Raw genomic sequence first — 16,756 nt, forward strand, 5'->3', positions numbered from 1 at the left:
GAGCTTCAATACAAGCTGTTTCCTACATGACAGAGTGGCAAAAATTAAAGCCTGGCAAAACCAAATGTTTGAAAATGGAAACTTATCAAACAGCATTCTTTAGTTTCACTATTCATTTTACAAGAATTCTTCGACCACTGATTTCCTCTTTTTGATTTTTAAAATAAAACAACTTATGGAAATACAATTCACGTACCATAAAACTCACCCCTTTAAAATGCACAATTCAAAATAAAAAAATAAACAACAACAACTGCCCCTCAAATAAAATGCACAATTCAGTGACTTGTAGTGTATTCACAGAATTGTGCATCTATCACCACAATCAATTTTGGAACATTTTCATCACCCCCAAAAGAAACCCCACACTCATTAACACTCACTTCCCTGTCCGCTCAGCCCCAGGCAACCGCTCATCCTCTTCCTGTCTCTGTGGACTTGCCTATTCTGGGCATTTCATGTAAATGGAATCACACACGATGTGGTCTTTGGTCTTTTGCGACTGGCTTCTTTCATTTAGCATCATGTTTTCAAGGTTCATCCATGTCGTAGCATGGATCAGTATATTTTATGGCTGGGTAATATCCCATTGTCTGGATAGACCACATTTATTTATCGGTTGGTGGATGTCTGAGTTGTTTCCACACCTTGGCCATTATGCATAATGCAGCTGTAAATGTTCCTGTGTCAGTCCCAGTGTGGACATCTGTTCTCATTTTCCTTAGGTAGGTACCGAGGGGTGGAATCGCTGGGTCCTATGTTAGCTCTTTGTTTAACTGTTTGAGGAACTGTCAGACTTTTGCACAGCCTCTACCCTGTCCCCATTCTTAGCAGCAGCACAGCAGGGTTCCAGTTCCTCTCCACGCGCACCAGCACTTGCTGTAGCATTACACGTTGCTAGGACTTGGTGAGGGATTACACTGATTTGTTGCTATGTCAGTGTCTGTACTTCTTAGCATATCTGAAATAGTTTCGTTAAAAAAAAATTATCTTAGAAAAATCCCTGGGTTGTAGGAATGTAAGCATCTATTCAGCTTTGTCAAATGCCTCTCGGCTGGAAAGAATAACACTTTGTCAGAGCATAGCAGCCAGTAATAACTGTCAGCTCGCTTCCTTCACTGCCCCCCTTGCATTTTATTTTTATATTTTGAGGCCACTTAGGGAATTTGTTCTTGATGGATTTGTGGATGGGGAAACAGCACCAGGCACGGAAGAGGCTATTGCAGCCTAAGTCCTCCCTCTGGTTCCACCACATGGCACCTGGGCTGCTAACTGGGATGCAACTGGGGCCAAGTGGGTGACCCAGATAGAAGAGGAGGCCTGGGGCTGAGGATACAGCCCCTTCCCAGCACCAGCTAACTGTGGCCCCATGGAAATGTGGGCTCACTGTGGCCACATCCTCTGCATTTTTCAAAAGGACCTCCAAATCTGAATTTTAACAGATTCTGTTAAAATCTGTTAAAATTTTAACAGGAGCTCTGTCAATTTTTACTTCTTGGGAGGTAATTCACATTCTTTTTTTTTTTTTTTTTGATACAAAGTCTTGCTGTGTTGTCCAGACTAGAGTGCAACCTCTGCCTCCCAGGTTCCAGCGATTCTCCTGCCTCAGCCTCTCAAGTAGCTGGGATTACAGGCACTCACCACTACACCCAGCTAATTTTTGTATTTTTAGTGGAGACAGGATTTCACCATGTTGGCCAGGCTGTTCTCGAACTTGTGACCTCAGATGATCCGCCTCCCAGAGTGCTGGGATTACAGGCATGAGCCACCGCGCCGGGCCTAATTCACATTCTTGACAAACAGTTCACGCGGGCAGCTGGATTGTGCCTGCCAGTGACCTGTGGACCGGTTGCTGTGGGCCACTCACCCAACCTCTCTGGGCCGCACAGCTGCTGACCTCCCTGCAGACTGGGAACAAGGCACTCCAGGAAAGTGGTCTCAACAGCAGATATTGAGGGCCACGACGGATGGCGTGGGAAAAGTCTAGAGACACAGCTGCCGGAAGCAGAGCTGTCTTGTGACCTGTCGGGGGAGCTTCTGTGCTCCTTGCTCACTAGGTAAAGGCAGTGGGGTTGCATGTTACTTGCATACAGTTCCCACTGGTTCTTACAAAGTCTTTTGGAGAAAAGCAGCCAAAGTGAATGGTACCATCTGTTGTCTTTCATTGTGTTTTGTCCTCTGTAGGGTGATAGTGTGAGCCCATTTCACTGTGCAATACCGTATTTAAGTGGCCCGAGAGACCTCCAATAATTGTGATTGGGGGATTTGAGCCTTTTTTTTTTTTTTTTGAGATGGAGTCTCACTCTGTTGCCAGGCTGGAGTGCAGTGGTGCGATCTCCCCTCTGACTGCAACCTCCGCCTCCCTGGTTCAAGCGAGTCTCCTGCCTCAGCCTCCTGAGTAGCTGGGATTACAGGCATGTGCCACCACCCCTGGATAATTTTTATATTTTTAGTAGAGACAGGGTTTCACCATGTTGGCCAGGATGGCTTTGATTTCCTGACCTTGTGATCCGCCTGCCTCGGCCTCCCAAAGTGCTGGGATTACAGGCGTGAGCCACCACGTCCCAGACCCTCTTTTTAAAAATTAATTTTTCTGGCCGGGCACGGTGGCTCACGCCTGTAATCCCAGCACTTTGGGAGGCCGAGGCGGGCGGATCACAAGGTCAGGAGATCGAGACCATCCTGGCTAACACGGTGAAACCCCGTCTCTACTAAAAATACAAAAAAACTAGCCAGGCAAGGTGGCGGGCGCCTGTAGTCCCAGCTACTCAGGAGGCAGAGGCAGGAGAATGGCGTGAACCCGGGAGGCGGAGCTTGCAGTGAGCCGAGATGGCGCCACCACACTCCAGCCTGGGCGATAGAGCGAGACTCCTTCTCAAAAAAAAAAAATTGTTTTTTCTTTTTTTAGGTGTTTTACAATTTGTTTTTGTTTTTTCGTTTTTCTTTCTCTTGCCTGATCGCTCTGGCGAGGACTTCCCACTTCTCTCTTTAAGGACTTTTGTGATTCCCTGGGACCTACGTAGATATCAGGACAGTCTCCCCGTCTCAGAACCTTGGTGTACCCACATCTGCTTGGACCCACCTAGATACTCCAGGACACTCTCCCCATCTCAGAGCCTTGATGTAGTCACGTCTGCACGGTCCGCCTTTGTCGTGGCAGGTCACAGTTTCCCAGGTGTCGCATTGGTCTTCTGGTCTCTTTAGGCACCTCTTGGCTATGACAGTCTCTCATTTCTCCTTCATTTTGATGACAGTGACACTTTTGAGAAGCACTGGTCAGGTATTTTGTAGGATGCCCGTCTCCTGGGATTGGTCTGGTGCTTTTCTCATGATTAGACTGGGGTGATGGGTTTTGGGAGGAGGAAGACCACAGAGAGAAAGTTGCAGCTTCAGACCATCTAGGGTACATTCTGTCAACATACTGTATCACTGTGGATGTTGACCTTGATAGCCTGGACGAGGTCATGCCTGTCACGTTTCTCCAGCATCGAGTTAACTTTTATTCTCCCTTCGGATTTTATTATCTTTTTAACTTGGCGTGTAAGTTTTAATGTCACAGGTAATATGAACATATCTTCTTGAGGGGAAGAATAAAGAGAGTTTCCTGTGACTCCCCGCCATCCTTAGCCATACCCACCATCATTAATTTGCTGTGCTTCCTTCCAGGCCTTTTCCTACTTCCTTACATTCCTATATATGTCACCATAGAGAAGATACATGTTGTCATTTGTCTGTCTGTTTGTCTTTGCTAGTCCAAGCAACACTGAACATCTTTGTGCCTCTGTGTGCATGTGTGAGCATCTCTAGGGCAGTTTCTGAAGAGCGTAATTGCTGGGTCGTGAGGTATATTGGTGGAATTAAGTTTGGCAGTATAGATCAGAAAACTCAACAGTTGTTGCTCAAATGGGACAAAGGTATATTGTTATTTAAAAAATCTTCTTTTAGAGGATGTCTGGAGGCAGACAGTCAGAGTATGGCAAGAGACATTCATGGTCCAGGTTCCACTCATCTTTCTGTTCCATTTTCCCAACACATGGCTTCCATCCTCAAGGTCACCTCTGGTCCCACTGGCTGCAGAGCTCCAGCCCTTGCATCTGCGTTCCAGGCATCTGAAAGGGAGGAGGGAAAAAAGGTTCATGTCCCAGCTGTGAAAGCTTCTTTTTAAGCAGCCTTCCCGGCCATCCCACATAATGCTTCTGCAAACATCTCATTAACCAGAACTTGGTTACAGAGCCTCACTTGCCACAAGAGAGGCTGAGGTGGAGTCTTTAACTGGCTGCATTGCCATCCTGAGTAAAATTTGGGTTCTGTTTCTAAAAGGGACCAATGGATTTTGGCTAGGTCACTGGTGGGCTTTGCCCTGTAGGAGATGTGAGTTTTTAATTTAAAAAGATTATTGTCAAATTATCAAGCTCTTTGCCAGGGGAGATTCCTTCTAGCAGCACATCAAAACACCGGTTCCCTAAGCCTGCACCAGTCAAGTACCGTGGCCCCCTCATCCCCGGGGGTATATTCCAGGACCCCCAGTGGATGCCTGAAGCTGGGGATAGTACTGAACCCTGTATAGCATATACTCTGCTTCTTCCTATACACACACATCTATGATAAAGTTAATTTATAAATTACGCATAGCCGCACTTAACAATAGCTAAGAATAATTATAACAAATACTATAATAAAAGTTATGTGAATGTGGTCTCTCTCTCAAAATATCTTACTGTACTGTACTGAGGGTAAGAAATGGCAGAAATCAAAACCATGGCTAAGGAGGGAATGATTGAGACTGCAGAATCAAGTCTTTCCTGGCCCCAGAACTTATGATCACAGGTTCAAAGCTGTGTGATGACAAACAGCCCTTTGGGAAAACATCTCACCTTGTCAACTAAAGAAAACAAAACAAAACAAAAAACAACAACAAAAAAATGCCTTTTAAAGAATTAAAGTTGGGTGCAGCACACCAACATAGCACGTGTATACATATGTAACAAACCTGCACGTTGTGCACATGTACCCTAGAACATAAAGTATAATAAAATAAAAAATGAAAAGAATTAAAGTTAGTCTTATTTACAAGTATTATTGAGGGCTGTAGACTGAGACCTTTAGCCTGGGGACAGTTTTGTCACATGGCTCCTAATGTGTTTCAGCTCATTTTTTTTTTTTATTTTTTTTTTTAGAAGCAGTGTTTATTACAGCATTTTTTTGAAACTAAAAATTTAAAAACAATCTAGATGCTCATCAGTAGATGATCAGTAGATGATAGTTAAATAAATTATGATATATCCATAAGTACAGAATAGTACTTTTTTTTTTTTTATTATACTTTAAGTTCTAGGGTACATGTGCATAACGTGCAGGTTTGTTACATATGTATACTTATGCCATGTTGGTGTGCTGCACCCATCAACTCGTCAGCACCCATCAATTCATCATTTATATCATGTATAACTCCCCAAGGCAATCCCTCCCTCCTCCCCCCTCCCCATGATAGGCCCCAGTGTGTGATGTTCCCCTTCCCGAGTCCAAGTGATCTCATTGTTCAGTTCCCACCTATGAGTGAGAACATGCGGTGTTTGGTTTTCTGTTCTTGTGATAGTTTGCTAAGAATGATGGTTTCCAGCTGCATCCATGTCCCTACAAAGGACGCAAACTCATCCTTTTTTATGGCTGCATAGTATTCCATGGTGTATATGTGCCACATTTTCTTAATCCAGTCTGTCACAGATGGACATTTGGGTTGATTCCAAGTCTTTGCTATTGTGAATAGTGCCGCAATAAACATACGTGTGCATGTGTCTTTGTAGTAGAATAATTTATAATCCTTTGGGTATATACCCAGTAGTGGGATGGCTGGGTCATATGGTACATCTAGTTCTAGATCCTTGAGGAATTGCCATACTGTTTTCCATAATGGTTGAACTAGTTTACAATCCCACCAACAGTGTAAAAGTGTTCCTATTTCTCCACATCCTCTCCAACAACTGTTGTTTCCTGACTTCTTAATGATTGCCATTCTAACTGGTGTGAGATGGTATCTCATTGTGGTTTTGATTTGCATTTCCTTACCCCTTATACGAAGATTAATTCAAGATGGATTAGAGACTTAAATGTTAGACCTAATACCATAAAAAACCCTAGAAGAAAACCTAGGTAGTACCATTCAGGACATAGGCATGGGCAAGGACTTCATGTCTAAAACACCAAAAGCAACGGCAGCAAAAGCCAAAATTGACAAATGGTATCTAATTAAACTAAAGAGCTTTTGCACAGCAAAAGAAACTACCATCAGAGTGAACAGGCAACCTACAGAATGGGAGAAAATTTTTGCAACCTACTCATCTGACAAAGGGCTAATATCCAGAATCTACAAAGAACTCAAACAAATATACAAGAAAAAAGCAAACAACCCCATCAAAAAGTGGGCAAAGGATATGAACAGACATTTCTCAGAAGACATTCATACAGCCAACAGACACATGAAAAAATGCTCATCATCACTCGCCATCAGAGAAATGCAAATCAGCTCATTGTTTATATTTGGTGGTGAGGGTTTAGTGTGTGCAAAATTATACTAAATCCGTTTAGATGTTGTATTCAAGCAGAATTATATCAAGGTTTGGGTGTAAGACTTTGTTTCACACAGCTATATCTTGCTTATTTCCAGACAAACTGGGAAGATTGAGCCGGTGGTCCTGCCGCTGCTTTGGTTTGCAGAGGTAAGGGTGCATTGGGCACAGTATCAGGGGCTTTTGTTAAGAGCCAGTGTGGGCATTTGAGGCAGGGGGTGGGAAGCAGCTTGCAGAAAGGGAGAGGGCTGGGCCAGGGTAACCGGACTGTGACATGGACCAGTGTATCAGAAATTTCACACTGTCCAAGCACCCTATGTCAGTTATCCCACTGAGTTGAAAGGGATCCCTTGAGATGGGGAAGACAGAAGCTGCATGAAACGGTAAAGTCCCTGGCCCTGGGTGTAAAATGATTTTGTTGAGGCATATAACCTCTTCTCCTGAAAGTGGGGAAGTTGGTTTCCAAGATGTCAGCTTTCTACTTAAACTTACTTTTCTCGCATCCTTTTAGAATTCATTCTGGCCTATTTTATTTTATTATTATTATTTTTTTAATTTTATCTTATTTTTTAATTTTATTTATTTCTTGCCTACCTCGTTTTAAATCAGGGCTAGCTAATGGCCAGGACAAACAAGCCTCCGAATGTCAAGTTCACTTCCTGCTCATAGCCCAATCTGAAGTGGGTTGATGGGGAAGCAGAGCTCTGCTTCCTGCAGTAATTTAGGGTTCCAGGGCCCCGGTGGCCCCGCCCTCCTGTAGATCCTCCTTTCAGTGGCAGGGAAAGAGATGGGGAGTCACGTGAGGCCAGGCCCACCTCCCATTGGTCAGGACACGATCAAATGGCCCTGCCCAACTGCAAGGGAGTCTGGGAATTGTAGTCTCACCTGTGTCCTGGAGGGAGGAGGTCCCTGGCAGGCTCCAACACATGCTTTAGCTAGGGAGCTTGAGATGGGGAAAGGCTGAGGCGGGCACAGAGGAGGGTGTTGGGTGGCATCTGCGCTGTAGCCCACAGCCTGTGGCTCCAGCTCATGTGTTTGTCATTCTGCCTCCTCAGAGCGGGGCCATGGAGGGGGAGACGCTTCACACATTCTACACCCAGCTGGTGTTGATGCCCAAGGTGATGCACTATGCCCAGTACGTCATCCTGGCGCTGGGCTGTGTCCTGCTGCTGGTCCCTGTCATCTGCCAAATCCGGAGCAAAGTAGGTGCTGGCCAGAGTGTGGCCCGGGCTGACAGCTATTCGCTTGCCTGCTGGGGGAAGGGGGCCTCAGATCGGACCCTCTGGCCAACCACAGCCTGGAACCCACCTCCAGCAGCAGTCCTGCTTCTGTGCCGGAGTGGGAGTGGTCACTGCTGGGGGCTGCGCTGCAGGCTTGCATCTTTTGCATGCTGCGTTGCCACTATTCTGCCTGTTCTGGAAGGCCTGGGACCCTCCCTTGGAGGGGGTGCAGGTGGGCTTTGAGTAATGAGACCTGGTATTTGCATCGCTCATTCATCAAGTCAGCACCCGGGATGCCAGGTTCTGTTAGGGGCAGGGGACGCACAGCAGTGGAGGAGACAGCTGAGGAGCCTGCTCAGGGGGATTGAGGGGGGGCTGGCATTCCAGCCGGGGAGACAGATGAAAACCAAATAAATCAGCAGAAAAGATAATTACACTCATGATAGGAAATGTGAGGGGCTAGAGCCATGGTATCAAATAGAAATACTGCGTGAGCCACGTGTGAAGTTTTCAGATTAAATTTTCTAGTAGCCATTTAACAGTTAAAGGAAACAGGTGAAATTAATTTTAATTTTATTTAACCCAAATATATGCAAAATATTATCACTTCAACATGTAATCAGTATAAAGGATGTCAATATTTTTGCAGTTTTTTTCACGAAGTCTTTGAAATCCTGTGTGTGTGGTCCATGTGCAGCAGGTCTCAATTTGGACTGGCTCCATTTCAAGGGCTCACCAGCCAAATGCAGCTCCCAGACTGGACAGTGCATATCTGGGGCAAGTGGGGACAAGGACAGATGGAGCTCCAGAAAGGCCTCTCTGAAGAGGTAGATAGTGAGCTTTGAAGCGGAGGCCAGGGAGGCATTCAGTGCACAGCCACAGGAGGAATGCTGCCTGGAGCGGCCACTGTAAAGGCCCTGGGGCAGGGACAGGCAAGGCACATCGGAGGGTCAGGTAGGGCCAGGGTGGCCGGAGGGGAGAGAGGGCAGGGACATAAGTAGGGGGTGGTGTCTGAGAGTGGACAGGGCAGGCCACCCAGGGCCTTGTGGTGCAGAGTGAGCAGTCTGGAACTGATTCTGGGAGTGACAGAGCCATTGGAGGCTTTTAAAGAGGGGAATCACTAGGTCAGCTGCTGGCTGGCAAGTGGGCCCTGGGCTGGGAGGGGTGGAAGCCTGGGCCCAGCGGGGAGGCCCCAGTGGGTGAGGAAGTCAGTGGCTCGAACAGGATGGGGCAGCTGCTATCAGGAGGGGATGGAAGTGGGGGGAAGAGCTCCAGCCCTGGGCTTCAGACCTCCAGAAGCAGCAAGAAGAGGGGCGATAAAAGTGCCCCTCCTTGCTTCGGGGTCATTTATTTATTCATTCATGGCATTCACTGCAAGGTCCTTTGCACAGGTCAGGGGGTGCAAAAATGACCAGAACATGAGATCTGCAGCAAAGATGGGCAAGGCAGACCTTTAGGCAAGTTACTACAGTCACACGAAGGACAGGAGAGCTGTGATCACAGAGCTCAAGGGGCAGTGGAGATGGGCGAGCAGCTGCCATGGCTGGGGAGGGGATGCTACCCACTGGCAGGCATCAGGAAAGGCTGTTTTTGGATGCATGGAGCAGAAAGCCACTCTCTGAGGTGGCCCCCACCTGCATCATCCTAGGGCCACAGGCCGAGGCCTTCTGGGGGCCTTGGGGCCGCCCCGCTGCTCTGCTGGTCCTGAGTCCTCTGCAGTACCTGCTTCCTTTAGCACTGGTGAACGCTTCTTCCTCTTTCCCTCTCTCAGGGAAGGCTTGACTGCTTCCTTGCTTGCCTGCTGTGTGAGAATAAAGCATTCTTGGTTCTTCACCTTGGCTTTCAGACCTGAAACCCGACTTCCTTTCAAAATTCCTGTCCTCGGGGGGAAAAGGTTTCCACAATGTGAGGTGGTAGCCTGGACACCAGCTGTCATCATGTTGCTGCTGTAGCGTTTGAGCTCCCGATGATCAATGATCATTGGGTCCAACCAGCCCTTTTGGGAGCCCCCTTCTCTGTTACTGCCTTGGGGCAGCCAGGACCCAGCAGGGCTGTGACTCCAGTGAGCAAAAGGGAACTCCCTCCAGTTTCTAGACTGAATTATGTAGAGAAGAGAGAAGGAATCAGAACCCACGCTCCCAGACCGTGAATACCTCCCCGTGGCAGAGCATCACCATGGGTGTCCACAGGCGAGGACGCACAGCCATGTGAGGGGGTCCCTGAGGACTGGCTGAGGGGCTGGGCCAGAGGAGGCCGCGATAGCCTCATCCCTCTGTCTCCCTCTGTCTCTATCCAAATTGTCCATCAGAATGGGAACAGGGAAGGAGGGTCAGGAAGCACAGAATGTCTAGGCTCTGGCTAGGGTCCCCTTCCCTGCCGTAGCCCCCAAATCAGCATCCCACCCTCAAATCCAGTAAGAATGCTATGATCGGCAGTGTGGCTTCCCTCCCTGCAGGTTTCACTGGAGGCCACATAAGTGAAATCTATCCCATTATGTGTGTTTTGATTTAGCAGGGCCTTACCAGTTTTTTGTTTGTTTGTTTTGTTTTTTTTGGGTTTTTTTTTGAGATGGAGTCTCGCTCTGTTGCCCAGGCTGGAGTGCAGTGGTGCAATCTTGGCTCACTGCAACCTTCGCTTCCTGGGTTCAAGCGGGAGCCTCAGCCTCAGCCTCCCGAGTAGCTGGGATTACAGAAGCCCACCACCCTGGCCGGCTAATTTTTATATATTTAATAGATGCAGGGTTTCACCATGTTGGCCAGGCTGGTCTTGAACTCCTGACCTTGTGATCTGCCCGCCTCGACCTCCCAAAGTTCTGGGATTACAGGTGTGAGCCACTGTGCCTGACTGGCCTTATCAGTTTTTATGTAATTTGTCCTGATTGAAAAAAAAAAAAAATCACATGTGGGTAAACTCAACATATTTTAATTTCTCTTTAGAGAAATTTTTCTTCTTGAGCCAGGTGTGGTGGCTCTTGCCTGTAATCTGAGATACTCGGGGGGCTGAGGTGGGAGGATCACTTGAGCCCAGGAGTTGGAGGCTGCAGTGAGCCATGATTGCGCCATTGCACTCCAGCCTGGACAGCAGAGTGAGATCCTGTCTCAAAAATTTTAAAAAGCAGTAATTTTTTCTTCTCAAGTCATTCTTAAAAAAAAAAAAAAAAATCAAAAGTATTTTAACAGAACAATCTGTTCCTGGTTGATTTTCAGCAGCCCTGCAGCTAGTATACTGGTTGTCAGTCTCCATGGCCCACCTCCCCACCTTGTTTCCTCGCTGGTTTAAATTTTCAAGTGGACGAGCCCTTTTCGGCTTGACTTGTCCACCTCCCAGGTGTGTTTCCCGAAAATCCTTGTACTTCTGTCTAAGAGCAGCAGCTCCCCACATCTCAGCCATCTGCGGTTGTTGAGGGTTGTTGGACTGCAAACTTCTGTAGCTTTCCTATTTCCTCTTTGCCTTTTGCAAATCAAAGAACCGTGTAAAACCATTTTTATGTGGCTTCAACGTCAACTATAAATTAGCTTGGTTATCTTCTAGGAGAAATGCTATTTATTTTGGAGTAGTAGTAAAAAGGGCTCAAAGGATAAGGAGGCCATTCAGGCCTATTCTGAATCCCTGATGACATCAGCTCCCAAGGGCTCTGTGCTGCAGGAAGCAAAACTGTAGGTGGGTACCAGGTAACACCGTGCGCCTCCCTGCCCCTCCCATATCAAGCAGAATGCTGGCGGCTTAAAACATTTGGGGTCCGGCTCATTCCTTCAGCTCAACTTCACCTGGAGAGTCTACAGTCTGAAGATGCATATTTGTGTATTTTGCTTTTAGAGAAACTGCCCTTCCTATGATCTGAGTGAATAGCAGTTGTTTTGATCCCAGAGGGCAAATTGTGTTCTGTGGGCTGGTGCCTGTTTGCAAGTCACTTTAGAAAGGCAGGAGCAAGGCTTAGGCCTGCTGCTTTTGGAATCTCTTGTGCAATAGACTCCCCTGGGGAAATCTGCTAGAAATGCAGATCCCTGGGCAGCCTTCTAGCCTTCTGAAATAGAATCTTGGTGGGACCCAGGAATCTGTATTTTAATGGACCCTAATGAGATTCTGATGTAGAAACATGTTTGAGAAACATTGATCTAAATCTGGGATGACTGGCCAGGTGCAGTGGCTCACACCTGTAATCCAGCAGTTTGGGAGGCCGAAGTGGGTGGATCATTTCAGGTCAGGAGTTCGAGACCAGCCTGGCCAACATGGTGAAACCCTGTCTCTACTAAAAATACAAAAAAATTAGCTGGGCGTGGTGGCGCATGCCTGTAATCCCAGCTACTCAGGAGGCTGAGGCAGGAGAATCGCTTGAACCTGGGAGATGGAGGTTGCAGTGAGCCAAGATCATGCCACTGCACTCCAGCCTGGGTAACAGAGCAATACTCCGTCTCAAAAAAATAAAACTAAAATCAATCAATCAATCAATCAATCAATCAATCTGGGATGACTGACCAAGAACAAAGAATGTAGGCATCAATTGAACACCAACTGTATAGTATACCTAGGACTGGATCTGAGGGTAGGATTGCCAGATTGAGCACAAACGAACAAACGGAACACAAGAAACAACAGAAGGGTGCCTGTTAAATATGAATTTTTGGTACGCAATAAGTAATTTTTATTGTGTCCATGCAATGACAGGACACACGTATCCTGAAAACCTATCTGTTCTTCACCTGAAATTCACATTTAACTAGGTGTCCTGATTTTACGTTGCCACCCTATCTGCCGGGGAAGTAGGCTGATGCCCCTGGGGGTTCTCCGTTTCCTTGGCCAGGTTTCTGCAGGGCTGAAGTCGTGGGGGAGCCGTGGCCAGGGATGGTGTCCTTGCCAGGGGAGGAGACGGGCAGAGCTGCAGGCCCTACAACTTGGGGTTGGGCAGGGATGAATCGCTCTAAAGTGGTGCCTCTGATGATAGCTGTTATTTTAGTTTCTGAAACTGTGCTGCCCTCAAGAGCTTCTGAGGCTGGGCCTACTTGGGTGAAAATAGCTTTCCAGGCAGCCATACTGTGGGGACATGAAGCAGCAGCCCCACTCTTTGGGGCCACTTGGCTGTCTCTAGCTCCTCTCACTTGCCAGGGCTGGACAAGGAAACGAAAAAGAAAATGCCAAGGGGTGGGCAGGAGCCTGTTGGCGTTGGCAGGCGCTGCCAGCCCCGTGTCCCACTCAAGCTCTGGGGTGCCTTCCTGTCCATCTGGGAGTAGGGGGCAGGGTCTGACCGTGTTGGGATGGAGTGTTAATATTTGGAGAGGAACCTCCCTGGGACAGGGTCCCCAGGCTTTGCAGACAAGGCCTTCTAGCCGGGCCCCCCTTCCCTTCCTCTCTCCCAGGATTCCTCCAGGACACTGTTGTGCTGTGCACTGTTTCGCCCCCTCGGTGTCCCTGCTCCTTCCAGCCACTGCTCCCTTCTGCAGAAGCTTGCCTGGGATTCCCAGAGTACAGGGGTGGGGGCTGGTCAGGGCCTGGTCAGTGTAGAGCAGGGAGCTTTTCACTTTTAGCACAGATAGAGTGGCCAGGGCCCCATGGCTGCACCTCCCTGGACATAACCAGGATGTCCTGTCATCCGCCCCCCAAACAAAACTGGGGTCTCCCCTTTATTTTGCCAACAGAATCCAATTTTTAGGTGATGAGACAAGTGTTTGACTTAAAAAGACCCTCCTGCCCGGCGTTCTGGAAAGTCTCGAGCCCAGCCCAGCGCCCTGGATCCCCTCGGCATGTGAAACGGGGAACGCAGTGTCCTCCAGTGGCCAGCTTCAGCTTGGAGTGGGCACCTGGGTGGTGGCCAGTGGTTCCCCTGCAGGCCACTGCTGTCCCCTCTTGGGTCCTGTTCTGAGTCTCAGGCCTGAGTCCCCGGGGAAGGCCCCACACCTTGCCCTGTACCTGGGTATCGGGATGGCCCTGAGGGGCTGCCTTGCTTGGGAGAAGGGGGAAAAAGGATATTTTTATGTAAATAAAGAAAAGACAGCCCTGGGCAGATGAGGCCTGCTGTAGGCCAGGGGGCTTGGTAAACTGTGTCCACTGGTCTGCAACCCTTTAGCTGGATCCTTTTGTGCAGTGAACGGCCTGGACAACTGTCCGGGTGGCCCTTCAGGGATATGTTCCTGGACCTTTCTTAGCTTCTTACTGACTTTTCTCCCACTCCAAGTCTGTGTTCCTCAGTCAAACAAGTGTCAGGGAGGAGGAGGAGGAGAGGGAGGAGGAGGAACCTGCTTCACCCTCTGGCACCTGGGGGCTTTGTTCCACATGTCTTCCTTGGGAAAGACCAGGGGTTCTTTTACAGCCTGGGGGTGGTTTCCCCTTTCTACTTTTGAGTGAGACTCTCTCAAGTCACGGCTCTTTGGGCCCACATGGCTAAGGTCTAGCCACCTGTGGGTGTCCCATGCTGCCTCAGTGGGTGGCGTGGGGGGCGGGGCTGACCTCCCCCATGCCTGGCTCAGTACAGCACACCCTGGCCCTTGTGCCCGCTCTCTCTGAACAGGAGTTTTATTTTCCTACCCTTTGGTGAAGCAAGCACAGGTGTGCGGAGGTGGGCAGGGGTTTCCAGCCCCAGCTGCCGGGGTAGGGAGACCTCTGTTGCTCAGGGCAAGGGAGGTGGGGACTTAGCGGGACAAAGGCTCACCCCACACTCTTATCATTAGCATTATCTGTATTTTTAATTTTTAAGTTGAGAAATTTTCTACAACTGTCAAACTAGACAAATGACAGTAGCCAGTTCTCACCCAGACTCAGCCATTGCTAACAGCTGTCAGTGTTGAAGATGGTCAGCATCTTGTGCCTTTGGTTTCACTTGTTCCCTGTGTGGCCCTCGTCCCTCGCCCCATGTCCTGCGTGCCCTGAGTAGCCATTGCCAGGAACTTGGCCTGTGGGTTTGTTTACTCTGAATCTGCATGTGTGCAGCCATGAGCAACAGGTCACTTTTTGAATGTGACCGAAGCTGCATCCTGCTGCGTGTGTTGCTGTGTGGCCGGCTTTCCTCCCTGTCTTCTGTTCATGAGTGCTGTTCAAGCTGAATACCGTCCTGTGACGTTGGTTTAAAAATGCAGGCCAGGCGTGATGGCTCACGCCTGGAATCCCAGCACTTTGGGAGGCTGAGGTGAGAGGATCGCCTGAGCCCAGGAGTTTGAGACCAGCCTGGGCAACATAGTGAGACCTGGTCTCTACAAAAAATTAAAAAATGAGCCGGGCATGGTGGTGGCACATGTCATTGTCCCAGCCACTCGGGAGGCCAAAGTGGGAGGATCACTTGAGCCCAGGAATTGAAGGCTGTGGTGAGCCACGGTGGCACCACCGTACTCCAGCCTGGGCGACAGAGAGAGACCCTGTCTCTAAAAAATAAAAAATAAATCAACACGTAAACCTATGTTCTCTTCCTGAGGGACGGAGCTTGCCTCAGTTGTTCTGTGTTGACTGTGCTGCACACAGGCCCCCCAAGCTTGCTCTGTCCCTCACTGTATTAAGTCTCTTTGGGCCTCAGTTTCTCCATCCCTAAAGGAGGTCGAGGAGGCCAGGCAGGTGTTGAGTGAGCTGAAGAGGCCCTCTAGGAGACATTCCAGGAGTCTGTAGGCGACTCCAGCCTCTTCTCACCTCTGACAGCCTGCTGGCGGGGGTGGTGTCTGTGCTGGGGATGTGGGTACAGGGCCTGGGTGGGCGGGGATGAGGGTGGGGTTTGGTGACAGGGCGTGGGTGGTCACCCAGCTTTGCCTTTCTCCACAGGGTCCTGAGGACACCATGAGCCAGCCAGGCCCGGCCGCTGGGCCTGACCGGCCCCCCAGCCCCTACACCCCACTTCTCCCGGACTCCCCCAGCCCCACAGCCTGAACCTCCCAGCTGCCATGTGCCTGTGGCATACATGCATGCAGGCCTGTGCAGACACTCAGGGACAGAGCTGCTGCTGAAGGGACTTGCAGGGAGAGGCTCGTCGACAAGCACTGTTCTGGAACCTTCTCTCCATGTGGCCCACAGGCCTGACCACAGGGGCTGTGGGTACTGTGTCCCCTTCCTTGGGTGAGCCTGGCCTGTCCCGTTCAGCTGTTGGGCCCAGGCTTCCTCCCCTTCAGGGTGAAACACTGCAGGCCCGACGTAGTGACTCCCCAGGCGGGACTGGCCAGGCTGGGAACGTAGTGACTCCCCAGGCGGAACTGGCCAGGCTGGGAACGTAGTGACTCCCCAGGCGGGACTGGCCAGGCTGGGAGTGCCGGCTTCCTGTACCAAATAGCTGCCAGGCCAGGCAAAGCGCCTTTACACAGGCCTCAGAAAACAACAGGGTGAGCACGAGATGCCCCATGCAGCTGCCCAAGGCTCCCCGCCCACCCCGGCCGGACCTTGATCTCCCCGAAGTCTTCAAAGGCGCTACATCAGGGTGTCTGCTGCCTGTTTCCTCCAGCCTAAACTGACATCATCCTACGGACTGAGCCGGCCACTCCCTGGCCGAAGTGGCAGCAGGCTGTGCCCCCGAGGTGCCCCCGCCCCCTCACAGGGCCCCTCAGGTGCCCAGGCTGAGGCGAAGAGGCCTTGGGGCCCTGCCTTCTGGGCGCTCCTGGACCCTGGGACCAGCCTGTGACCCTTTTCTACTGGAAATGAGTTTTATCATCTTTGAAAAATAATTCACTATTGAAGTAATAAACCTTTAACAAAATTTGATGCTGGCCTCTGTGACAGCCTTGTTTGCTGGGGTTGGGGGAGCAGTGGGGGCCTCTGGGAAGTTCTGGACTCTTCTTCTCTTGGTCAATAGCTCCTTTCTGGTGGCTGCCAAGAGCGTCTCTCCCAGGGCTAGGCTTCTGGCTTACCTTCCTGTTGTTTTTAAATTTCAACCTTGTGCAATGTTGAGTTTCATAGAAATACTGCATGAGTACACCCTTGTTTAGAAGCAGCAGGGCCTGAGTCCCATCTCCCCCCCTCCCCCGGCCATGCCCACAGTCCCCAGTGCAGACGCCTTTGCCACTTCCG

At 49.5% G+C, this 16,756-nt stretch overlaps 1 protein-coding gene across 6 annotated transcripts in view; it reads left to right on the forward strand.

The window, feature by feature from the left end:
• The window catches only part of SCARB1 (scavenger receptor class B member 1), a 113,540-nt gene extending 97,094 nt beyond the window's left edge, over window positions 1–16,446 (forward strand). For 3 of the 6 annotated variants that reach the window (XM_030938758.1, XM_010368418.2, XM_030938757.1), the window contains 4 exons: window positions 6,665–6,716; window positions 7,622–7,768; window positions 11,318–11,446; window positions 15,524–16,446. In XM_030938758.1, coding sequence (XP_030794618.1) covers window positions 6,665–6,716; window positions 7,622–7,768; window positions 11,318–11,446 — 328 coding nt within the window. In that variant the 3' untranslated portion in view covers window positions 15,524–16,446. Of the gene's footprint in view, window positions 1–6,664; window positions 6,717–7,621; window positions 10,358–11,317; window positions 11,447–15,523 lie in introns of those variants that run through there. The other 3 variants (XM_010368419.2, XM_010368420.2, XM_010368416.2) reach the window with 3 other exon arrangements.
• The last annotated feature ends 310 nt before the right edge of the window (window positions 16,447–16,756 follow it).

Source organism: Rhinopithecus roxellana, chromosome 10, assembly GCF_007565055.1.
Source record: "Rhinopithecus roxellana isolate Shanxi Qingling chromosome 10, ASM756505v1, whole genome shotgun sequence".
NCBI lineage: Eukaryota > Metazoa > Chordata > Mammalia > Primates > Cercopithecidae > Rhinopithecus > Rhinopithecus roxellana.